At 49.3% G+C, this 26,542-nt stretch overlaps 1 protein-coding gene across 4 annotated transcripts in view; it reads left to right on the forward strand.

Moving 5' to 3' along the window:
• The window catches only part of TEF (TEF transcription factor, PAR bZIP family member), a 114,932-nt gene that overhangs the window by 35,727 nt on the left and 52,663 nt on the right, over positions 1–26,542 (forward strand). Inside the window, exon 1 of one of the 4 annotated variants that reach the window (XM_063940736.1) lies at positions 25,636–25,960. The exons of 2 other annotated variants lie outside the window; for them this stretch is intronic. In XM_063940736.1, the coding sequence (XP_063796806.1) occupies positions 25,738–25,960 (223 nt within the window). In that variant the 5' untranslated portion in view covers positions 25,636–25,737. Of the gene's footprint in view, positions 1–25,635; positions 25,961–26,542 lie in introns of those variants that run through there. One more of the 4 variants, XM_063940735.1, reaches the window with a different exon arrangement.

Raw genomic sequence — 26,542 nt, forward strand, 5'->3', positions numbered from 1 at the left:
GTTCCAGTATATTTATGTGTAGTGAAGTCTCCAGACTTGGCCACTGTCCTTGGAAGTTTCTTCCCTGAGTGACTGCCCCCCATCCTCGGAGGCTTGCATCCGTGGTCACCAGGACCCAGTCCTGTATGCCGAACCTGCGGCCCTCGAGAAGATGAGCACTCTGCAGCCACCACAGCAGAGACACCCTGGCCCTTGGGGACAGGGTGATCAACCGATGCATCTGAAGATGCGATCCGGACCATTTGTCCAACAGATCCCACTGAAAGATCCTTGCATGGAACCTGCCGAAGGGAATTGCTTCGTAAGAAGCCACCATCTTTCCCAGGACTCGCGTGCAGTGATGCACCGACACCTGTTTTGGTTTCAGGAGGTCCCTGACCAGAGATGACAATTCCTGGGCCTTCTCCACCGGGAGAAACACCTTCTTCTGTTCTGTGTCCAGAATCATGCCCAGGAAAAGCAGACGCGTCGCAGGAATCAGCTGCGACTTTGGGATATTCAGAATCCAGCCGTGCTGTTGCAACACTTCCTGAGAGATTGCTACGCTGACCAACAACTGCTCTGTGGACCTCGCCTTTATGAGGAGATCGTCCAAGTACGGGATAATTATAACTCCCTTCTTCCGAAGGAGTCAGAATCAGAATCAGAATCAGCTTTATTGGCCAGGTATACTTACGTATACTAGGAATTTGTCTTCGGTTTGCTATACAACAGCCAAGTAGGTAACAGGTAAGCAGGTGTGTGTGTGTGTGTGGGGGGGGGGGCAAGTAAAGTTACACAGATAGGTATACCGTAGGGACACAAGTGAGTTACATGTACGTCTAGTCAGTCAATGTTCAGGAGTTCAGCAGGCGGACAGCTTGGGGAAAGAAACTTTTGAGGCTTCTGGTGGATCTGGCGGGGACAGCCCTGTAACGCCTGCCTGAAGGAAGCAAGTTAAACATGCTGTGGCCGGGGTGTAGCTGGTCTTTTACTATCTTCATTGCCCGCTTTTTAGCTCTGGACAAGTACAGGTCCTGGACTGAGGGAAGGTCGGCCCCGATGATCTTCTCTGCGGTTCTGACCACCTTTTGGAGCCTGCATATGTCCCTCGCGCTGGCGGAGCTGTACCATACGAGTATCGAGGAGCACAGTACCGACTCCACAATCGCGGAGTAGAAGAGGAGCAGGAGCTTCTGTGGGATGTTGAACTTCCTTAGTTGCCTGAGGAAGAACAACCTCTGCTGCGCTTTCCCAACAGTGGCGTCAGTGTTGGACCCCCATTTAAGGTCCCTGGAGATTGTGGTCCCTAGAAACTTGAAGGAGTCCACTAGCGATACCACACTGTCAGCAATCGTTAGCGGAGGTGCACTAGATGACTTCTTCCTGAAGTCCACTATCATCTCAACAGTTTTGAGGGGGTTGAGGTCAAGGTTGTTGTGGATGCACCACTGGGCCAGCCGGTCTACTTCCCGTCTATAGGCCGATTCGTCCCCATCCTTGATGAGGCCGATGACGGTGGTGTCATCGGCGAATTTGATGATCCTTACTGATTGCGCCTCTGAGGTACAGTCATTTGTGTACAGGGAGAAGAGCAGGGGTGAGAGGACACAGCCCTGAGGGGCCCCTGTACTGATGGACCGCGCTTGAGAGGTGAATTCCCCCGCTTTCACCACCTGTGTCCTATCTGTCAGGAAGTCTATTATCCAGGAACAGGTAGCTTCTGGGACCCCTAGGCGAAGTAATTTGGGGTGGAGGATGCTGGGGACGATTGTATTGAAGGCCGAGCTGAAATCGACAAACAGGACCCTCGCGTAGGTACCGGGAATGTCTAGGTGCTGTAGAATGTAGTGCAGTATCATCATTTCGGCCATTACCTTGGTAAATATTCTCGGTGCCGTGGAGAGATCAAACGGTAACGTCTGGAATTGGTAATGACAGTCCTGTACCACAAACCTGAGGTATTCCTGGTGAGGTGGGTAAATGGGGACATGCAAGTAAGCATCCTTGATGTCCAGCGACACCATAAAATCCCCCTCTTCCAGGCTTGCAATAACCGCCCTGAGCGATTCCATTTTGAACTTGAACTTCTTTATATAAGTGTTCAAGGATTTTAAATTCAGAATGGGTCTCACCGAACCGTCCGGTTTTGGTACCACAAACATTGTGGAATAGTAACCCCTTCCCTGTTGAAGGAGGGGGACCTTGATTATCACCTGCTGGAGGTACAGCTTGTAAATTGCCGCCAGTACTACCTCCCTTTCCCTGGGAGCAGCTGGCAAGGCTGATTTGAGGTAACGGCGAGGGGGAGTCGCCTCGAACTCCAGTTTGTATCCCTGAGATACAATTTGTACAGCCCAGAGATCCACCTGTGAGCGAACCCACTGGTTGCTGAAGTTTCGGAGACGCTCCCCCACCGCACCTGGCTCCGCCTGTGGAGCCCCAACGTCATGCGGTGGACTTAGTGGAAGCAGGGGAGGATTTTTGTTCCTGGGAACTGGCTGCCTGGTGCAGCTTCTTTCCTCTATCCTTGCCTCTGGCCAGAAAGGATGCTCCTCTGACCCGCTTGCCTTTCTGAGGCCGAAAGGACTGCACTTGATAATACGGTGCTTTCTTAGGCTGTGAGGGAACCTGAGGTAAACAAGTCGACTTCCCAGCAGTTGCTGTGGATACGAGGTCCGAGAGACCGTCCCCAAACAATTCCTCACCCTTATAAGGCAAAACCTCCATGTGTTTTTTAGAATCAGCATCACCTGTCCACTGCCGAGTCCATAATACTCTCCTGGCAGAAATGGACATTGCATTAATTCTAGATGCCAGCAGGCAAATGTCCCTCTGGGCATCCCGCATATATAAGACGACGTCTTTTATATGTTCGAGGGTTAGCAAAACAGTATCCCTGTCGAGGGAACCAATGTTGTCTGACAGGGAATCAGTCCATGCTGCTGCAGCACTACACATCCAGGCTGAAGCAATAGCAGGTCTCAGTAGAGTACCAGAGTGTGTATACACAGACTTCAGGATAGCTTCCTGCTTTCTATCCGCAGGCTCCTTTAGGGCGGCTGTATCCTGAGACGGCAGTGCCACCCTTTTAGATAAGCGTGTTAGCGCCTTGTCCACCCTAGGGGATGTTTCCCAACGTAACCTATCCGTTGGCGGGAAAGGGTACGCCATCAGTAACCTCTTAGAAATCACTAGTTTCTTATCAGGGGAACTCCACGCTTCTTCACACAATTCATTTAATTCATCAGATGGGGGAAAAGTCACTGGCTGCTTTTTCTCCCCAAACATAATACCCCTCTTGGTGGTAACCGGGTTAATGTCAGAGATGTGCAATACATCTTTCATTGCAGTAATCATGCATCGGATGGCTTTTGTAGACTGTACATTTGTCTCATCCTCATCTACACTGGAGTCAGACTCTGTGTCGACATCTGTGTCTACCATCTGAGCTAGCGGGCGTTTATGAGCCCCTGACGGCATCTGAGTCGCCTGGGCAGGCGCGGGCTGAGACCCCGGCTGTCCCAAGGCTGCTGCGTCATCGAACCTTTTATGTAAGGAGTTGACACTGTCGGTTAAGACCTTCCACATATCCATCCAATCAGGTGTCGGCCCCGTCGGGGGCGACACCACACTTATCTGCCCCTGCTCCGCCTCCACGTCACCCTCCTCATCAAACATGTCGACACAGCCGTACCGACACACCGCACACACACAGGGAATGCTCAGACTGAGGACAGGACCCCACAAAGTCCTTTGGGGAGACAGAGAGAGAGAGTATGCCAGCACACACTACAGCGCTATATAACACAGGGATTTACACTATAAAAAGTGATTTACCCAATAGCTGCTTAAATATCTTATTTGCGCCTAAATATATGTGCCCCCCCTCTCTTTTTTACCCTTCTTGTATCAGGATATTGCAGGGGAGAGCCTGGGGAGCTGCTTTCTTTTTTTTTAACATAAATTTTTTATTGAAGCAATACATGTTATACATACATAGCTGTTCATTATGTTTCAAATCTCTGATATAAGGGTATTATAAGAAAACAGAGCAAGAAGAATACATTTGAATCCTTAGTCAATAGATAAATCTGTTATAAGCAATCAACAGCATCACAATGATAAGTAACGAGACCTCTGGAGATCATCTGTCTTACTGATCTGAGATCCAACTCAGTCGATTGACCCATATTTATACTATCGCATATAATAAAAGAAGGAAATTACAATAAGAAAAAAAAAATAAAGCAAATATACACACACATATATATACACGTATGTGCAATACCCGTGCCGTACCCGATTTCCCCCCAACCCGCCCATAGCGCCCTGTTTGTCAATTAACTTTTAAAGTACAATCGGCGGATCCCCCGCAGCCATTCTAGTGAGAAACCATTCTGTGTTGGACAACGAGTCGTGGAGCTGTTTCCTAACCGCTGTTGACAGGGTCGTTAAATAACTCTCCCAGACCTCAAAGAAATTGTGTATCTTGGTGTCTTTTTCTAGCAGGACACTTATCCACTCCATCCTAAAGAGGTAGAATAATTTGGCTTTAAATAATGATAGAGTTGGTGGATCCTTCGCTATCCACACCTGCAGGATGGCTTTTCTAGCCGCCAAACTAACTGCCAGCAACAGTTTTTTACTGCCCAAAGAGAGGCGCTGATTCGGTGGTATAATACCAAAAAGCGCCCACTCCGGAGACAACCTCCAATAATTTACCAGATTGGCCGTCAAGTAATTTCGTATCTGAATCCAAAATTGTCTGATTAAGGGACATGTCCACAGACAGTGAAACAGATCTGCCCGAGGAGTGCCACATTTCCAACAAGTATGTGTGTCAGCAAGTCCTATCAAGTGTCGTCTACGGGGCGATAGATAAGTCCTATGCAAAATATTGAGAGACATTTCTTTATATCTAGAAGAGGGAAAGAATTTGCAGGTTCTAACATGTGCCGCCAGTAGGTCAGTAATTTCAACGTTTGGAAGACATTCTCTCCAAGACATAACCCCTCCCGGACCCCCCGAGTAGTCTAGGACGTTTCGAAAGTACCCATACGCATTTGAGATTGCTTTCTTAACCCTAGGGGTTTGTTTCAACATTCTATCCATCGGATTATCCCAATCCCCAGGTGAAAAACATCTGATAGTGGATGAAATATAGTGTTGAGCCAGAAGAAAGGCTACAGGAAAGGCCCTCAGAGTTGGGTATTTAGTAGTGGCCTCCTGGAACGTGAGCGGCCTCGAGCCCCGCATGTCCACTAAATCACCGATCCTGGACACCCCCCCCAGCCTCCATGTAGTAAACGGGTAATGTGCCTGACCCTCTTGGAAGTCAGGATTAACCACGAACGGAAGGTGTAATGATTTGTGGGCATTTAGATTTAGTTTATGTCGCATTTCCTTCCATAGTTTTTTTTTAAGGGGTTTCCCCTCAGCTCCTCGGACACCTCCTGATCATGCAGATGTAGAAATGTAATGAGATCCCCCTCCTGTATTGGGGAGCTGCTTTCAGCGGAGCTGTGAAGGGAAAATGGCGCTGGTGTGCTGAGGAAGAAGGCCCCGCCCCCTCAGCGGCGGGCTTCTGTCCCGCGTTTTATGTAACTTAATGGCGGGGTTTTTTACACATATACAGTTTTCAGACTGTATTATGTGTATTTTAAGTGCCAAAAGGTATTATAATTGCTGCCCAGGGCGCCCCCCACAGCGCCCTGCACCCTACAGTGACCGGAGTGTGTGGTGTGCTATGGGAGAAATGGCGCACAGCTGCGGTGCTGTGCGCTACCTTAATGAAGACAGGAGTCTTCTGCCGCCGATTTCATCGCTTCTCTTCTTTCTTCTGGCTCTGCAAGGGGGACGGCGGCGCGGCTCCGGGAACGGACGATCGAGGTCAGGCCCTGTGTTCGAACCCTCTGGAGCTAATGGTGTTCAGTAGCCTAAGAAGCACAAGCTAGCTGCAAGCAGGTAGGTTTGCTTCTCTCCCCTCAGTCCCACGTAGCAGTGAGTCTGTTGCCAGAAGATCTCACTGAAAATAAAAAACTTAACAAATACTTTCTTTTCTAGCAAGCTCAGGAGAGCCCACTAGGAGCACCCAGCTCTGGCCGGGCACAGATTCTAACTGAGGTCTGGAGGAGGGGCATATTGGGAGGAGCCAGTGCACACCAGATAGTACCTAATCTTTCTTTTAGAGTGCCCAGTCTCCTGCGGAGCCCGTCTATTCCCCATGGTCCTTACGGAGTTCCCAGCATCCACTAGGACGTCAGAGAAAAGTTAAAAAAACTCATGTCGACCTTTTCATGTGTCGACCATTTTCATGTGTCGACCATGTGTCCATGTCGACCATGTCAATGTCGACCAATAGTGGTCGACCTAATGACTGTCGACCATAACATGGTCGACCATCTGAACAGATACCGTTGCTAGCTGGCTATTATTATAATCCCCTACGGAGTGACTACCGGAATCTCCGTACCACCTGACAGACTGGCGCACAGATGGGGGTGGTAAACGTGCCACTGCAGCCGTGACACGGGTTACAGAAAAGCATCCTACTGGGCATATAGAGTTCCATACAGTGGTGGTCACACATTCGTATCCTCTGGCTGCGATACCAGTGGTCAGGAGGACTTGATTAAATACGACTCCGTGGATGGGTAAAGTGCGTGTACCCCTATCTGAGCATATTAAGTGACTATTACTGTGGTCTTCATCTTTGCTGAAAAACAAACAAACAGCTTTTTTTCATTTGTAACAACCAAGCCTCGGATAGTCCATAATTGATGACTGTTTTTATACAAAACAGTTTATTTGGGACATAACATATACCGGACGGTAATTATACAAACTCTATTTAGTTTTATATGTGCTTCTAATATACTGTATTATTGTTTTTATATATGTATTATTCTTTAAATGATTTATATTAAATTTGTTTAAATATCAGCGCTCTTTGGGGGTCATTCTGAGTTGATCGTAGCTGTGCTAAATTTAGCACAGCTACGATCGTAAACTCAGACATGCGGGGGGACGACCAGCACAGGGCTAGTCCGCCCCGCATGTCAGTGCCGCCCCCCCGCACAAATACAAAAGCATCGCACAGCGGCGATGCTCTTGTATTTGTGGAGTAACTCCCGGCCAGTGCAGCTCCTGCGGCTGACCAGGAGTTGTGTCTCGCTGCCGCTGGCCGCAGCGGCTGCGTGATACGTCACGCAGCCGCCGCGCCACGTCCCCCCAACAGTCTGGCCACGCCTGCGTTGGCCGGACTGCGCCTACTAAATAGCGGCTTAACACCGCCGTTCAGCCCCCTCCCGCCCAGCGACCGCCTCTGTCTCAGAGGCGATCGCTGAGCACCGACGACTGCCATGCGCCGGCGCAGGTCTGACCCGATCGCTGCGCTGCGACAAACTGCAGCGAGCGATCAGGTCGGAATGACCCCCTTTGTCTCCACTTTGTGGAATTTTCTTGTATAAAAATAAAGCAGCGAGTATTTACCATGCACAGAAACAAAATAACCCATCCAAATCTAACTCTCTCTGCACGTGTTATATCTGCCCCACCTGCAGTGCACATGGGGGGTCATTCCGACCTGATCGTAGCTGTGCTAAATTTAGCACAGTTACGATCATTGACACAGACATGTAGGGGGGACGCCCAGCACAGGGCTAGTCTGCCCCGCATGTCTGGCCCGGCCCCACCGCACACAAGTACAAAAGCATCACCGCTTTTGTACTTGTAGGGTAACTCCCAGCCAGCACAGCTCCTGCGGCTGGCCGGGAGTTACTTGTCGCTGCCAGGGTCGCAGCGGCTGCGTGTGACGTCACACAGCCGCTGCGGCCTGCCCGCACGGTCCGGCCATGCCTGCGTTGAACAGACTGCGCCCCTAAAACAGCGGCCAGATGCCACCATACTGTGCCCCAAAAACGGTGGCCAAACGCCGCCGTACAGCCCCCTCCCGCCCAGCGACTGCCTCTGCCTGTCAATTAGGCAGAGGCAATCGCTAGGCCACACTGCGGTGCCAGTGCATGTGCAGTTCTGACCCGATCGCACCGCTGCGAAAAACTGCAGCGTGCGATCGGGTCGGAATGACCCCCATGGTTTTGCCCATTAGAGAACAATTTTGCTGCTACGATCAGGTCTGAATTAGGCCCATAGGCCCTCATTCCAAGTTGATCGCTCGCTAGCTGCTTTTAGCAGCCGTGCAAACGCTAAGCCGCCGCCCTTTAGGAGTGTATCTTAGCTTAGCAGAAGTGCGAACGAAAGGATCGCAGCTCTGCTGCAAAAAAATTTCGAGCCGTTTCTGAGTAGCTCCAGACCTACTCCTAGCTTGCGATCACTTCAGACTATTTAGTTCCTGTTTTGACGTCACAAACACGCCCTGCGTTCGGCCAGCCACGCCAGCGTTTTCCCAGGCACGCCTGTGTTTGTATCTGACACGCCTGCGTTTTTACACACACTCCCCGAAAACGGTCAGTTACCACCCAGAAACACCCACTTCCTGTCAATCACTCTGCGGCCAGCAGTGTGACTGAAAAGCGTCGCTAGACCTTGTGTGAAACTGCATCGTTTGTTGTGAAAGTACGCCGCGCATTGCATACCATACGCATGCGCAGAAGTTCCGAATTTTTGGCCTGATCGCTGCGCTGTGAACAACGGCAGCTAGCGATCAACTCGAAATGACCCCCATAGTCTGGATCATTCCTTCTAAGTCCATGCAACTGTACATTTTCCATAAATCAATCAATCAATCAATCAATCTATCTATCTATCTATCTATCTATCTATATCACTGTGAGTTTATTTTGTGATCCAGTATTATTTTTAATATTTTAGTTTTTTTTTTTTTTACTTTTTATATTAATCTACAACTAAATTACCTTTTGTGGAGTGATACATTGTGTGAGCGACTCGGATCCTCCCGCCTTGCTCGGTTAACCCGAGCGCGCCCGAACGTCATCATCCCGCTGTCGGATTCTCGCGAGACTCGGATTCTATATAAGGAGCCGCGCGTCGCCGCCATTTTCACACGTGCATTGAGATTGATAGGGAGAGGACGTGGCTGGCGTCCTCTCCGTTTATAGAGAAGAGACTAGAGTAGAGAGAGACACAGTATTTAGTAATTTTGGGGAGCATTAGGAGTACTACTACTTGCTGAAGTGATAGTGTGACTGTGTATATCTGACTTGTGGGGGAGACAGTGGGGAGCAGTTAGAGTCTGAGAGCAGGAGTACATATTTTAACGTACAGTGCACACTTTTGCTGCCAGAGTGCCACACTGCCATTGTGACCACACTGACCACCAGTATATATTGTGATTGTCTGCTTAGGAGTACTACTTGCAAGTTGCTGATAGTGTGACCAGTGACCTGACCACCAGTTTAATTAATCACCACCAGTTTAATATATATATATAATTGTATATATATATATATATATATATATAATTGTAATATACCACCTACCCGTGTTTTTTTCTTTTTTCTTTCTTCTTGATACATACTATAGTAGCTTACTGTAGCAGTCTGCGGTGCTGAGCTGACAGTGTCCAGCAGGTCCGTCATCAGTCATTACATAATAAATATATATACCTGTCCGGCTGCAGTACTAGTGATATTATATATATATATATATATATATATATATATATATATAATTTCATCTCATTATCATCCAGTCTATATTAGCAGCAGACACAGTACGGTAGTCCACGGCTGTAGCTACCTCTGTGTCGGCAGTTGCTCGTCCATCCATAATTGTATACCACCTACCCGTGGTTTTTTTTTTCTTTCTTCTTGATACATACTACTATAGTAGCTTACTGTAGCAGTCTGCGGTGCTGAGCTGACAGTGTCCAGCAGGTCCGTCATCAGTCATTACATAATAAATATATATACCTGTCCGGCTGCAGTACTAGTGATATTATATATATATATATATATATATATATATTAATTTCATCTCATTATCATCCAGTCTATATTAGCAGCAGACACAGTACGGTAGTCCACGGCTGTAGCTACCTCTGTGTCGGCAGTCGCTCGTCCATCCATAATTGTATACCACCTACCCGTGGTTTTTTTTTCTTTCTTTCTTCTTGATACATACTACTATAGTAGCTTACTGTAGCAGTCTGCGGTGCTGAGCTGACAGTGTCTAGCAGGTCCGTCATCAGTCATTACATAATAAATATATATACCTGTCCGGCTGCAGTACTAGTGATATTATATATATATATATATATTAATTTCATCTCATTATCATCCAGTCTATATTAGCAGCAGACACAGTACGGTTGTCCACGGCTGTAGCTACCTCTGTGTCGGCAGTCGCTCGTCCATCCATAATTGTATACCACCTACCCGTGGTTTTTTTCTTTTCTTTCTTCTTGATACATACTACTATAGTAGGTTACTGTAGCAGTCTGCGGTGCTGAGCTGACAGTGTCCAGCAGGTCCGTCATCAGTCATTACATAATAAATATATATACCTGTCCGGCTGCAGTACTAGTGATATTATATATATATATATATATTAATTTCATCTCATTATCATCCAGTCTATATTAGCAGCAGACACAGTACAGTAGTCCACGGCTGTAGCTACCTCTGTGTCGGCAGTCGCTCGTCCATCCATAATTGTATACCACCTACCCGTGTTTTTTTTCTTTCTTTCTTCTTGATACATACTACTATAGTAGCTTACTGTAGCAGTCTGCGGTGCTGAGCTGACAGTGTCTAGCAGGTCCGTCATCAGTCATTACATAATAAATATATATACCTGTCCGGCTGCAGTACTAGTGATATTATATATATATATATATATATATATATATATTAATTTCATCTCATTATCATCCAGTCTATATTAGCAGCAGACACAGTACGGTAGTCCACGGCTGTAGCTACCTCTGTGTCCGCAGTCGCTCGTCCATCCATAATTGTATACCACCTACCCGTGTTTTTTTTTCTTTCTTTCTTCTTGATACATACTACTATAGTAGCTTACTGTAGCAGTCTGCGGTGCTGAGCTGACAGTGTCCAGCAGGTCCGTCATCAGTCATTACATAATAAATATATATACCTGTCCGGCTGCAGTACTAGTGATATATATATATATATATATATATATATATATATATATATATATTAATTTCATCTCATTATCATCCAGTCTATATTAGCAGCAGACACAGTACGGTAGTCCACGGCTGTAGCTACCTCTGTGTCGGCAGTCGCTCGTCCATCCATAATTGTATACCACCTACCCGTGGTTTTTTTTTTCTTTCTTCTTGATACATACTACTATAGTTGCTTACTGTAGCAGTCTGCGGTGCTGAGCTGACAGTGTCCAGCAGGTCCGTCATCAGTCATTACATAATAAATATATATACCTGTCCGGCTGCAGTACTAGTGATATTATATATATATATATATATATTAATTTCATCTCATTATCATCCAGTCTATATTAGCAGCAGACACAGTACGGTAGTCCACGGCTGTAGCTACCTCTGTGTCGGCAGTCGCTCGTCCATCCATAAGTATACTAGTATCCATCCATCTCCATTGTTTACCTGAGGTGCCTTTTTAGTTGTGCCTATTAAAATATGGAGAACAAAAATGTTGAGGTTCCAAAAATAGGGAAAGATCAAGATCCACTTCCACTTCGTGCTGAAGCTGCTGCCACTAGTCATGGCCGAGACGATGAAATGCCATCAACGTCGTCTGCCAAGGCCGATGCCCAATGTCTTAGTACAGAGCATGTAAAATCCAAAACACCAAATATCAGTAAAAAAAGGACTCCAAAATCTAAAATAAAATTGTCGGAGGAGAAGCGTAAACTTGCCAATATGCCATTTACCACACGGAGTGGCAAGGAACGGCTGAAGCCCTGGCCTATGTTCATGGCTAGTGGTTCAGCTTCACATGAGGATGGAAGCACTCAGCCTCTCGCTAGAAAAATGAAACGACTCAAGCTGGCAAAAGCACAGCAAAGAACTGTGCGTTCTTCGAAATCCCAAATCCACAAGGAGAGTCCAATTGTGTCGTTTGCGATGCCTGACCTTCCCAACACTGGACGTGAAGAGCATGCGCCTTCCACCATTTGCACGCCCCCTGCAAGTGCTGGAAGGAGCACCCGCAGTCCAGTTCCTGATAGTCAGATTGAAGATGTCAGTGTTGAAGTACACCAGGATGAGGAGGATATGGGTGTTGCTGGCGCTGGGGAGGAAATTGACCAGGAGGATTCTGATGGTGAGGTGGTTTGTTTAAGTCAGGCACCCGGGGAGACACCTGTTATCCGTGGGAGGAATATGGCAATTGACATGCCTGGTGAAAATACCAAAAAAATCAGCTCTTCGGTGTGGAAGTATTTCAACAGAAATGCGGACAACATTTGTCAAGCCGTGTGTTGCCTTTGTCAAGCTGTAATAAGTAGGGGTAAGGACGTTAACCACCTCGGAACATCCTCCCTTATACGTCACCTGCAGCGCATTCATCATAAGTCAGTGACAAGTTCAAAAACTTTGGGCGACAGCGGAAGCAGTCCACTGACCAGTAAATCCCTTCCTCTTGTAACCAAGCTCACGCAAACCACCCCACCAACTCCCTCAGTGTCAATTTCCTCCTTCCCCAGGAATGCCAATAGTCCTGCAGGCCATGTCACTGGCAATTCTGACGAGTCCTCTCCTGCCTGGGATTCCTCCGATGCATCCTTGCGTGTAACGCCTACTGCTGCTGGCGCTGCTGTTGTTGCTGCTGGGAGTCGATGGTCATCCCAGAGGGGAAGTCGTAAGCCCACTTTTACTACTTCCACCAAGCAATTGACTGTCCAACAGTCCTTTGCGAGGAAGATGAAATATCACAGCAGTCATCCTGTTGCAAAGCGGATAACTGAGGCCTTGACAACTATGTTGGTGTTAGACGTGCGTCCGGTATCCGCCGTTAGTTCACAGGGAACTAGACAATTTCTTGAGGTAGTGTGCCCCCGTTACCAAATACCATCTAGGTTCCACTTCTCTAGGCAGGCGATACCGAGAATGTACACGGACGTCAGAAAAAGACTCACCAGTGTCCTAAAAAATTCAGTTGTACCCAATGTCCACTTAACCACGGACATGTGGACAAGTGGAGCAGGGCAGGGTCAGGACTATATGACTGTGACAGCCCACTGGGTAGATGTATGGACTCCCGCCGCAAGAACAGCAGCGGCGGCACCAGTAGCAGCATCTCGCAAACGCCAACTCTTTCCTAGGCAGGCTACGCTTTGTATCACCGGTTTCCAGAATACGCACACAGCTGAAAACCTCTTATGGCAACTGAGGAAGATCATCGCGGAATGGCTTACCCCAATTGGACTCTCCTGTGGATTTGTGGCATCGGACAACGCCAGCAATATTGTGTGTGCATTAAATATGGGCAAATTCCAGCACGTCCCATGTTTTGCACATACCTTGAATTTGGTGGTGCAGATTTTTTTAAAAAACGACAGGGGCGTGCAAGAGATGCTGTCGGTGGCCAGAAGAATTGCGGGACACTTTCGGCGTACAGGCACCACGTACAGAAGACTGGAGCAACACCAAAAACGCCTGAACCTGCCCTGCCATCATCTGAAGCAAGAAGTGGTAACGAGGTGGAATTCAACCCTATATATGCTTCAGAGGTTGGAGGAGCAGCAAAAAGCCATTCAAGCCTATACAATTCAGCACGATATAGGAGGTGGAATGCACCTGTCTCAAGCGCAGTGGAGAATGATTTCAACGTTGTGCAAGGTTCTGCAACCTTTTGAACTTGCCACACGTGAAGTCAGTTCAGACACTGCCAGCCTGAGTCAGGTCATTCCCCTCATCAGGCTTTTGCAGAAGAAGCTGGAGACATTGAAGGAGGAGCTAACACGGAGCGATTCCGCTAGGCATGTGGGACTTGTGGATGGAGCCCTTAATTCGCTTAACAAGGATTCACGGGTGGTCAATCTGTTGAAATCAGATCACTACATTTTGGCCACCGTGCTCGATCCTAGATTTAAAACCTACCTTGGATCTCTCTTTCCGGCAGACACAAGTCTGCTGGGGTTCAAAGACCTGCTGGTGAGAAAATTGTCAAGTCAAGCGGAACGCGACCTGTCAACATCTCCTCCTTCACATTCTCCCGCAACTGGGGGTGCGAGGAAAAGGCTCAGAATTCCGAGCCCACCCGCTGGCAGTGATGCAGGGCAGTCTGGAGCGACTGCTGATGCTGACATCTGGTCCGGACTGAAGGACCTGACAACGATTACGGACATGTTGTCTACTGGCACTGCATATGATTCTCTCCCCATTGAAAGAATGGTGGAGGATTATATGAGTGACCGCATCCAAGTAGGCACGTCAGACAGTCCGTACTTATACTGGCAGGAAAAAGAGGCAATTTGGAGGCCCTTGCACAAACTGGCTTTATTCTACCTAAGTTGCCCTCCCACAAGTGTGTACTCCGAAAGAGTGTTTAGTGCCGCCGCTCACCTTGTCAGCAATCGGCGTACGAGGTTACTTCCAGAAAATGTGGAGAAGATGATGTTCATTAAAGTGAATTATAATCAATTCCTCCGTGGAGACATTGACCAGCAGCAATTGCCTCCACAAAGTACACAGGGAGCTGAGATGGTGGATTCCAGTGGGGACGAATTGATAATCTGTGAGGAGGGGGATGTACACGGTGATATATCGGAGGATGATGATGAGGTGGACATCTTGCCTCTGTAGAGCCAGTTTGTGCAAGGAGACATTAATTGCTTCTTTTTTGGTGGGGGTCCAAACCAACCCGTCATTTCAGTCACAGTCGTGTGGCAGACCCTGTCACTGAAATGATGGGTTGGTTAAAGTGTGCATGTCCTGTTTATACAACATAAGGGTGGGTGGGAGGGCCCAAGGACAATTCCATCTTGCACCTCTTTTTTCTTTCATTTTTCTTTGCGTCATGTGCTGTTTGGGGAGTATTTTTTGGAAGGGCCATCCTGCGTGACACTGCAGTGCCACTCCTAGATGGGCCAGGTGTTTGTGTCGGCCACTAGGGTCGCTTAGCTTACTCACACAGCTACCTCACTGCGCCTCTTTTTTTCTTTGCGTCATGTGCTATTTGGGGAGTGTTTTTTGGAAGGGCCATCCTGCGTGACACTGCAGTGCCACTCCTAGATGGGCCAGGTGTTTGTGTCGGCCACTAGGGTCGCTTAGCTTACTCACACAGCTACCTCATTGCGCCTCTTTTTTTCTTTGCGTCATGTGCTGTTTGGGGAGTGTTTTTTGGAAGGGCCATCCTGCGTGACACTGCAGTGCCACTCCTAGATGGGCCAGGTGTTTGTGTCGGCCACTAGGGTCGCTTATCTTACTCACACAGCTACCTCATTGCGCCTCTTTTTTTCTTTGCGTCATGTGCTGTTTGGGGAGTGTTTTTTGGAAGGGCCATCCTGCGTGACACTGCAGTGCCACTCCTAGATGGGCCAGGTGTTTGTGTCGGCCACTAGGGTCGCTTAGCTTACTCACACAGCTACCTCATTGCGCCTCTTTTTTTCTTTGCGTCATGTGCTGTTTGGGGAGTGTTTTTTGGAAGGGCCATCCTGGGTGACACTGCAGTGCCACTCCTAGATGGGCCAGGTGTTTGTGTCGGCCACTAGGGTCGCTTATCTTACTCACACAGCTACCTCATTGCGCCTCTTTTTTTCTTTGCATCATGTGCTGTTTGGGGAGTGTTTTTTGGAAGGGCCATCCTGCGTGACACTGCAGTGCCACTCCTAGATGGGCCAGGTGTTTGTGTCGGCCACTAGGGTTGCTTAGCTTAGTCATCCAGCGACCTCGGTGCAAATTTTAGGACTAAAAATAATATTGTGAGGTGTGAGGTATTCAGAATAGACTGAAAATGAGTGGAAATTATGGTTTTTGAGGTTAATAATACTTTGGGATCAAAATGACCCCCAAATTCTATGATTTAAGCTGTTTTTTAGTGTTTTTTGAAAAAAACACCCGAATCCAAAACACACCCGAATCCGACAAAAAAAATTCGGTGAGGTTTTGCCAAAACGCGGTCGAACCCAAAACACGGCCGCGGAACCGAACCCAAAACCAAAACACAAAACCCGAAAAATTTCAAGTGCACATCTCTAGTGCTTACAGTTCTCTATATTAATCACTATAACATCCGGCAGGTGTTTAACTTCTAGTTACCAGGTAAGCTCTGGCGTGTGCGCAGACATTCACACATGTCACATTTACACATATAGGCATTTCATCAGTTGAGTGGGCCTGCAGGGTGTAGTATGGCTGACCGGCGGTCAGGAGACCGCCGGTCAACTTACCGACGCCGGGATCCCGGCAGCATACCGACGCCAGGATCCCAGCGGGGAGGGGCGAGTGCAGCAAGCCCCTTGCGGGCTCGCTGAGCTCGCCACGCTGCGCTCGCCACGCTGCGGGCTCGGTGGCGACCGTGGACACCCACGAGTGGAAATAGTCCCTGTCGGTCAGCATGCCGACCATCGGGATAGTGAGGGGTCGGGATGCTGGAGGAGGTCATGTGACTGTCGGTCTCCCGACCGCTGGTCACATGAATACCACCCGGCCTGCATGCAGACTCCATACACTAAGAAAACTCTGGTGCCATTTCCTCAGTGATTTCTGCAGCAGTAGAGAGGTTAGGTATAGTCAGTGGGTTTGAGTCAGGGACCATGTGCACCACACTCTAGGGATGGCTTCTGATGGGTCTCCATCCATGGCGGGAAATCATTTATGTCTTACACCATTGATGGCCAGCAGTGGAGCCAGGACTTGAGAGGCCAATGAGGGAAGGGGTAGGGCTTCATAGGGGAGGAAAAAGAAAAACACTCCTGGGGTCTCTGCCACTGATGTTGCGAACCATTGGATCTCTTCCATTAATAGCACTACCTCCGACCATCAGTGGCAAATGATGGTTGTTAACCATTGATGGTCAGTGCCCATCACTACCACACCCTGCGCCTAAATACTCCACTGATTGCACAGAGTACATTGATATTACGTTTACTGGACTTACGTGTACTGTACGTCTGGAGCCAGATTAAGGGGGAAGCCCTGTTTAAAAAGGTCCCCTCACCACCACAGGTTGGATCTCTTATCGATCCAATCTGCGGTGCACTACTGCGCTCCCGTGCAGTGTCTGAATTGTGGGAGGAAGCCGGAGAAGTTGCCCACAGCCCCAATCTGCTTCATAGACTAGACTAGACTAGATAAATGACAGAGCTGATGGGCCCACTGGCGTTTCTATAATGGGTGCAGTGTGTGCGGTGCACACGGGCCCCTGAGTCCAGAGGGGGCCCCCACCACACACGCTACACCCATTTTCTGAATACTCACCCCTCCGGAATCCCGCGGCGACGTCCACGGCGGTGTTAAAACTCCGTGAAAATGGCCCAGCGGGCATTTTCACAGAGTTCTGCGCATGCGCAGTAGAGAAATCTCAGGGAAAATGGCCGCCGCACCATTTTCCCGAAGATCTGCGCATGCGTAGTAGAGTCTGAGCGCTCTGACTCTCAGCGCTGCCGGCAGAGAGGAGGGGGCCCGAATGGAGGAGGCTGCACCCGGGCCTCCTCCTCTCTTAAAACGCCCCTGGATGGGCCGCTGTGGGAACAACGCCTCCCTCCACTCTCTTCCCATGGCATGATACATCTCACAGGCACTCATCCTGCAGTCCCCCAATAACAGGCTGGAGACTGGCTGGTTGTAAGAAGCAGCTGAGTGAGCCCAGTTCCACTCAGGATTTCCAGTGACTGCAGGGCATGACCTCCCTCAGGGACTCTCAGGGGCAGAGGGACTTACCATGTTGCAGCAGCTCCAGGTATAATGCATGGAGCTATTTATTTAGTAGCCAGTTTCACCATTTAGTAGCCCCATGACTGACACCAGGGTAAGTGCCAGGACTCCAGGACCCCACTCCTCTACCCTACCCGCAAACCCTCCCTTCCTGCAGCCTAACCCTAACCTCCCAGCGGCAGTGCCTAAACCTAACCCCCCCTCCCCACAGCCTAACCCTAACCCCCCTCCCCGACACTTTTCCCGCAGCCTAATCCTAACCTCCTTGGGGGTTGTTTAAAGTAACCCCCCCCCCCAGCCCCAAATGTAACTTATATATGTAGGTATATTTACATAGGTCTGGATTCAGATGTCAGTGTTCCGCATACTTGCCTACATTGTGATTCTCCTCTCCGGGAGAAGCCCAAAGAGGAGACGCTCAGGAGTCTTCAGGGGGCGGGGCCGGACTGTGACATGACCAAGCCCCGCCCCCATATCGAAAAATGCCGCAATTCGGGGGGCCGCAGGAAGGGGGCGGGGCTAAAATGACGCGATTTGCGTCATTTTAACCCCTTCCCCACCCGACGGACCTGCAAATACAGGAGATTATCTCTCCATCCTGCTGGCATCACTAGGATGCGAGCAGGATGCGGGAGACCTGCCCACTCTTCCGGGGGTGCGGGGGGCTACCCCAAAAAACGGGAGCCTCCCGCAGCTTCCGGGAGAGTAGGTAAGTATGGTGTTCCGACCTTTTCGGGATTTCGATGCCGGCATTGACACAGCTGTCAGGATTCAGACAACCGGTAAATTAAACGCATTTTCCATTATTGTCCTGGTGCAATGTGTATAATGTTCTGCTTGGCGCAAAGTGTATAACGTGCTCTGCCTGGCGTAATGTGTATAACGTGCTCTACGTGGTGCAAAGTGTGTAACGTGCTCTGCCTGGTGCAAAGTGTATAACGTGCTCTGCCTGGTGCAATGTGTATAACATGCTCTACCTGGTGCAAGGTATATAACGTGCTCTGCCTGGTGCAAAGTGTATAACGTGCTCTGCCTGGTGCAAAGTGTATAATGTGCTCTAACTGGTGCAATGTATATAACGTGCTCCATCTGGCGCAGTGTGTATAGGAGATTCTACCTGGTGCAATGTGTATAAGTGGCACTACTGTGTGGTGTAATGTGAATTGGCACGATTGTGGCCACGCCCCTTCCCCACGACCCTGAATTTTTGCTGCGCTTGTATTACGGGAGGGGGAGCACGCATTCACTTTCTGCCAAAGGGCGCCAAAGTGTTTAGTTACAGCTCTGGTGCAGAGCGTCCTACATGCTACACAGCCCAGCAGCATTGTCATACTCCCTCCCTCTTGCAACACTTTTGTAGTGTCCAAATCATTAATAGGATTAATAAGAACCTTCATTCCGATGGGACCCAGAAAAGGACAGGTAGGAGGACCCCAATTTTTAAAAATTAGGGGTCCCTGGGACATACTTGCCTACCTGACCCTCTCCATGAGGGAGAAAATAAGAATTTACTCACCGGTAATTCTATTTCTCGTAGTCCGTAGTGGATGCTGGGAACTCCGTAAGGACCATGGGGAATAGCAGGCTCCGAAGGAGGCTGGGCACTCTAGAAAGATTTATGACTACCTGGTGTGCACTGGCTCCTCCCACTATGACCCTCCTCCAAGCCTCAGTTAGGACACTGTGCCCGGACGAGCAGACATAATAAGGAAGGATTTAGAATCCCGGGTAAGACTCTTACCAGCCACACCAATCACACCGTACAACTCGTGATACTATATCCAGTTTGACAGTATGAAAACAACTGAGCCTCTCAACAGATGGCTCAACAATAACCCTTTAGTTAACAATAACTATTTACAAGTATTGCAGACAATCCGCACTTGGGATGGGCGCCCAGCATCCACTACGGACTACGAGAAATAGAATTACCGGTGAGTAAATTCTTATTTTCTCTAACGTCCTAGTGGATGCTGGGAACTCCGTAAGGACCATGGGGATTATACCAAAGCTCCCAAACGGGCGGGAGAGTGCGGATGACTCTGTAGCACCGAATGAGAGAACTCCAGGTCCTCCTCAGCCAGGGTATCAAATTTGTAGAATTTTGCAAACGTGTTTGCCCCTGACCAAGTAGCTGCTCGGCAAAGTTGTAAAGCCGAGACCCCTCGGGCAGCCGCCCAAGATGAGCCCACCTTCCTTGTGGAATGGGCATTTACAGATTTTGGCTGTGGTATGCCTGCCACAGAATGTGCAAGCTGAATTGTACTACAAATCCAGCGAGCAATAGACTGCTTAGAAGCAGGAGCACCCAGCTTGTTGGGTGCATACAGGATAAACAGCGAGTCAGAGTTTCTGACTCCAGCCGTCCTGGAAACATATATTTTCAGGGCCCTGACAACGTCTAGCAACTTGGAGTCCTCCAATTCACTAGTAGCCGCCGGCACCACAATAGGCTGGTTCAGGTGAAACGCTGACACCACCTTAGGAAGAAATTGGGGACGAGTCCTCAATTCTGCCCTATCCATATGGAAAATCAGATAAGGGCTTTTACATGATAAAGCCGCCAATTCTGACACTCGCCTGGCTGAAGCCAAGGCCAATAACATGACCACTTTCCACGTGAGATATTTTAGATCCACGGTTTTTAGTGGCTCAAACCAATGTGATTTTAAGAAAACTCAACACCACGTTGAGATCCCAAGGTGCCACAGGGGGCACAAACGGGGGCTGAATATGCAGCACTCCTTTCACAATGCCTGAACTTCAGGTACTGAAGCTAATTCTTTTTGAAAGAAAATCGACAGAGCCGAGATCTGTACTTTAATGGAGCCTAGACTTAGGCCCATATTCACTCCTGCTTGCAGGAAATGTAGAAATCGACCTAGTGGAAATTCCTCTGTTGGGGCCTTTTTGGCCTCGCACCATGCAACATATTCCCGCCACATGCGGTGATAATGCTTTGCCGTAACATCTTTCCTGGCTTTAATAAGCGCAGGAATGACTTCTTCCGGAATACCCTTTTCCTTCAGGATCCGGCGCTCAATCGCCATGCCGTCAAACGCAGCCGCGGTAAGTCTTGGAACAGACAGGGCCCCTGCTGAAGCAGGTCCTGTCTGAGCGGCAGAGGCCATGGGTCCTCTGATATCATTTCCTGAAGTTCCGGGTACCAAGCCCTTCTTGGCCAATCCGGAACCACGAGTATCGTTCTTACTCCTCGCCATCTTATTATTCTCAGTACCTTTGGTATGAGAGGCAGAGTAGGGAACACATAAACCGACTGGTACACCCACGGTGTCACTAGAGCGTCCACAGCTATCGCCTGAGGGTCCCTTGACCTGGCGCAATATCTCTTTAGCTTTTTGTTGAGGCGGGACGCCATCATGTCCACCTGTGGCCTTTCCCAACGGTTTACCAACAGCAGGAAGACTTCTGGATGAAGTCCCCACTCTCCCGGGTGTAGGTCGTGTCTGCTGAGGAAGTCTGCTTCCCAGTTGTCCACTCCCGGAATGAACACTGCTGACAGTGCTAGTACGTGATTTTCCGCCCATCGGAGAATCCTTGTGGCTTCTGCCATTGCCATCCTGCTTCTTGTGCCGCCCTGTCGGGTCACATGGGCGACTGCCGTGATGTTGTCTAACTGTATCAGTACAGGCTGGTTTTGCAGCAGGGGTCTTGCCTGACTTAGGGCATTGTAAATGGCCCTCAGTTCCAGAATTTATATGTAGGGAAGTCTCCTGACTTGACCATAGGCCCTGGAAGTTTCTTCCCTGTGTGACTGCTCCCCAGCCTTGAAGGCTGGCATCCGTGGTCACCAGGACCCAGTCCTGTATGCCGAAACTGCGGCCCTCTAGAAGATGAGCACCCTGCATCCACCACAGTAGAGACACCCTGGTCCTTGAAGACAGGGTTATCATTTGATGCATTTGAAGATGCGATCCCGACCACTTATCTAAGAGGTCTCACGGGAAGGTCCTCGCATGGAACCTGCCGAATGGAATTGCTTCGTATGAAGCCACCATTTTTCCCAGGACTCGTGTGCAACGATGCACCGATACCCTTTTTGGTTTTAGGAGGTCTCTGACTAGAGATGACAGCTCCTTGGCTTTCTCCTGCGGGAGAAACACTTTTTTCTGTTCTGTGTCCAAAATCATCCCCAGGAACAGTAAGCGAGTGGAAGGAACCAGCTGTGACTTTGGAATGTTCAGAATCCAGCCATGCTGTTGTAGCACCTCCTGAGATAGTGCTACTCCGACCAGTAACTGCTCCCTGGACCTTGCCTTTATAAGGAGATCATCCAAGTATGGGATAAATAAAAACTCCCTTTTTTTTGAAGGAGTATCATCATTTCTGCCATTACCTTGGTAAACACCCTCGGTGCCGTGGACAGTCCAAACGGTAGTGTCTGGAATTGGTAATGGCAATCCTGTACCACAATCTGAGGTACTCCTGGTGAGGAAGGTAAATAGGGACATGCAGGTAAGCATCCTTGATGTCCAGGGATACCATGTAATCCCCCTCGTCCAGGCTTGCAATAACCGCCCTGAGCGATTCCATCTTGAACTTTGTTATGTAAGTGTTCAAGGATTTCCATTTTAAAATGGGTCTCACCGAACCGGCTGGTTTCGGTACCACAAACAGTGTGGAATAGTAACCCCGTCCTTGTTGAAGTAGGGGCACCTTGACTATCACCTGCTGGGAATACAGCTTGTGAATTGCCTCTAGCACAGCCTCCCTGCCTGAGGGAGTTGTCGGCAAGGCAGATTTGAGTAAACGGCGGGGGGGAGACGCCTCGACTTCCAGCTTGTACCCCTGAGATACTACTTGAAGGATCCAGGGATCCACCTGTGAGCGAGCCCACTGATCGCTGAAATTTTTGAGGCGGCCCTCCACCGTACCTGGCTACGCCTGTGGAGCCCCCGCGTCATGCGGTGGACTCAGAGGAAGCAGGGGAAGAATTTTGATTCTGGGGACTGGCTGCTGGTGCAGCATTTTCCCTCTTCCCTCGTTTGACCCGCCTGCTTTTTTGAAGCCGAAAGGACTGTACCTGATAATACAGTGCGTTTCTTAGGCTGTGAGGAAACCTGAGGTAAAATATTTTCATCCCAGCTGTTGCTGTGGATACGAGGTCCCAGAGACCATCCCCAACCAATTCCTCACCCTTATAAGGCTCTATGTGCCTTTTAAAGTCAGCATCACCTGTCCAGTGTCGGGTCTCCAATACCCTCCTGACAGAATGGACATTGCAATAATTCAGGATGCCAGCCGGCAAAATTTTCCTCTGTGCATCCCTCATATATTAGACGACGTCTTATGTTCGCAAAATAGTATCCCTGTTTGAAAGGGGTACAGACCACGCTGCAGCAGTCTGCAGGTCTCAGTCTAGTACCTGAGTGTGTAATTACAGACTTCAGGATAGCTTCCTGCTATTTATCAGCAGGTACCTTCAAAGTGGCCGTATCCTAAGACGGCAGTGCCACCTTGACAAACGTGTGAGCGCCTTATCCACCCTAGGGAATATCTCCCAGCGTAACTTATCCTCTGGCGGGAAAGGGTACGCCATCAGTAACTTGTTAGAAATTACCAGTTTCTTATCGGGGAAACCCACGCTTTTTCACACTTCATTCACTCATTTGATGGGGGAACAAAACACTGCCTGCTTTTTCTCCCCACACATAAAACCCTTTGTTTTTAGTGGTACTTGGGTTAATGTCAGAAATGTGTAACACATTTTATATTGCCGGGATCATGTAACGGATGTTCCTAGTGGATTGTGTATATGTCTCAACCTCGTCGACACTGGAGTCAGACTCCGTGTCGACATCTGTGTCTGCCATCTGAGGGAGCGTTGATGGCCTTTGAGACGTCTGGGCAGGCGCGGGCTGAGAAGCCGGCTGTCCCATAGCTGTTACGTCATCCAGCCTTTTATGTAAGGAGTTAATACCTTCCACCTATCCATCCACTCTGGTGTCGGCCCACAGGGGCGACATCTCATTTATCGGCAACTGCTCCGCCTCCACATAAGTCTCCTCATCAAACATGTCGACACAGCCGTACCGACACACCGCACACACACAAGGAATGCTCCAATGAGGACAGGACCCACAAAAGCCCTTTGGGGGGACAGAGTGAGAGTATGCCAGCACACACCAGAGCGCTATATAATGCAGGGACTAACTGAGTTATGTCCCCTATAGCTGCTTTTATATAATTTATACTGCGCCTAAATTTAGTGCCCCCCCTCTCTGTTTTAACCCTGTTCTGTAGTGTAGACTGCAGGGGAGAGCCAGGGAGCTTCCCTCCAACGGAGCTGTGAGGGAAAAATGGCGCCAGTGTGCTGAGGAGATAGGCTCCGCCCCTTTTTCGCTGACTTTTCTCCCGCATTTTTATGGAATCTGGCAGGGGTTAATATACATCCATATAGCCCTGGGGGTTATATGTGATGTATTTTTGCCAGCCAAGGTGTTTATATTGCTGCTCAGGGCGCCCCCCCCCAGCGCCCTGCACCCATCAGTGACCGGAGTGTGTGGTGTGCATGAGGAGCAATGGCGCACAGCTGCAGTGCTGTGCGCTACCTTGGTGAAGACTGATGTCTTCTGCCGCCGTTTTTCCGGACCTCTTCTTGCTTCTGGCTCTGTAAGGGGGACGGCGGCGCGGCTCCGGGACCGAACACCAAGGACTGGGCCTGCGGTCGATCCCTCTGGAGCTAAAGGTGTCCAGTAGCCTAAGAAGCCCAATCCGGCTGCAAGCAGGCGAGTTCGCTTCTTCTCCCCTTAGTCCCTCGCTGCAGTGAGCCTGTTGCCAGCAGGTCTCACTGAAAATAAAAAACCTAAATCTATACTTTCTTTCTAAGGGCTCAGGAGAGCCCCTAGTGTGCATCCAACCTCGGCCGGGCACAAGATCTAACTGAGGCTTGGAGGAGGGTCATAGTGGGAGGAGCCAGTGCACACCAGGTAGTCATAAATCTTTCTAGAGTGCCCAGCCTCCTTCGGAGCCCGCTATTCCCCATGGTCCTTACGGAGTTCCCAGCATCCACTAGGACGTTAGAGAAAATGCTCTGCTCCTGGACTTTCCTGGTAATGTATGATTGCCATCACCTGTGGTGAAACACCTTTCTTATCCATTAACTAGATCACCACAGGTGATGGCAATCATACATTACCAGGAAAGTCCAGGAACAGAGCATTTTCTCCCTCATGGAGAGGGTCAGGTAGGCAAGTATGCCCTGGGACCCACTTTTTGGGGGGCTCAGCGCGATCACTGTATGTCTTTCATCTAATAATGCAAAGAAGCCCTGTATGCTTGTTTTTTGCCACCTTTGATTAAACGGAGACAGCTCTGTATAACCAGCAGTCACGTACAGAAAACAATGGTGAGTATTGGCTATAGCAGCCATGCTTTTATGCCTCTGTCAGACTATAAGCACATGGGCAGCCAGTCACATGACATTCTCCTGGAGGGGCACGTGCTATAGCCCTGTGACAGCCCCGAGTGGTAAACAAGGGGCTGGACATCACTTGGTTGTTAGCCAACAAGGACCCTGAGAAGCAATACACCCCTCTACATCGAACGCCGCATTGGTGGCGCGCTAGAAAGGCGGAGCTTTTACAAACGTGACCACCTTTTACACAGAAACGTGACTTGGGTAGGTGAGACGTCACGGTGAAAGGGGTGTGGCCAGCGTACCGTAAAACGAGCGACACTGCCTAATAACTGAGCAGTATGCAAATATGTGGAAAGTAGACAGCCAATGAGCTACATTTTCGGCGCATCCAATTAATAGTAAAGTACGTCGCTCGGGTTCCCGAATCGGCATTGCTGGAAGGGACTACAAGCCACGCCCACGCTGTACGTCAGAGCTCGGTCAGCCTATAGGTGGCGTACTCCTAGAGGTCATCGGGATCATTTACGTCGGAGGAGGCGGTGTTTAGCCGGTTAGGGCGCTAGTGCGAATCATGAATAATGCAGAAGTGTCGGTGACGGCGGATGCACCACCCTTCCTTCTCCTATCGCAATTACTTGGGTCCACTGTGTCCGCGATGTCTGCGCCACTTCCCTCTGGCGAGGCCTCCATTGAACCGGTTGTCCCCGCGTCGCTGCTGGGCAACTCCTTTCCGCTCGTGCTGAAGAAGCTCATAGAGAACCCTCCAAAGAACTTTCTGGACGCAGGAGATGTCGGTGAGGGGCCCCTCTGTCCCGCCATGGCGCCTCCTCCCCCTGCCATGAGCTGTCAGCGGCCATATGCAGCGTCCCTGCTGATCTCTCTCTCTCTCTCTCAATCCCCAGAAGTAGCGTGCAGACACATGATCAGACAGCTGTGTCTATCATATAGATGTGTATGTGGTGTTTCCCTATATACCCATGGCTGCTGGCTAATCATGCAGTTGTATACAGTTCCTGACATCGTTATATTGACCGCTTATAAATGTTCACCATCCCCTCATTGTAACGCCCCACACTGATTCTAGGGATAAGCAGCAGGCATGAATGAATAGGCTTTGTGCCCTCTACAGCAGGATATTTACACTTCTATAGGAGCCGTGATGTATCAAAAGGATCCCAAAAATCATAATGTTGGCAGCAATGATCTTCCTGTTCCCCGGGGTCTTCGTTATTAGGTGTCAATCCAATTAGGTGCAATGTTCCAGTGCGGCAATGGCACTTGATCTCGCGCAGAGGTTTCAGCCCAAACGCGCGGAAAATTGCTCAGTCCTATGGGGTGGCAAGCACTTATGTGCGTGTTCGGGCTGCTGTAAAGTG

Source organism: Pseudophryne corroboree, chromosome 9 (genome assembly GCF_028390025.1).
Source record: "Pseudophryne corroboree isolate aPseCor3 chromosome 9, aPseCor3.hap2, whole genome shotgun sequence".
Taxonomy (NCBI): domain Eukaryota; kingdom Metazoa; phylum Chordata; class Amphibia; order Anura; family Myobatrachidae; genus Pseudophryne; species Pseudophryne corroboree.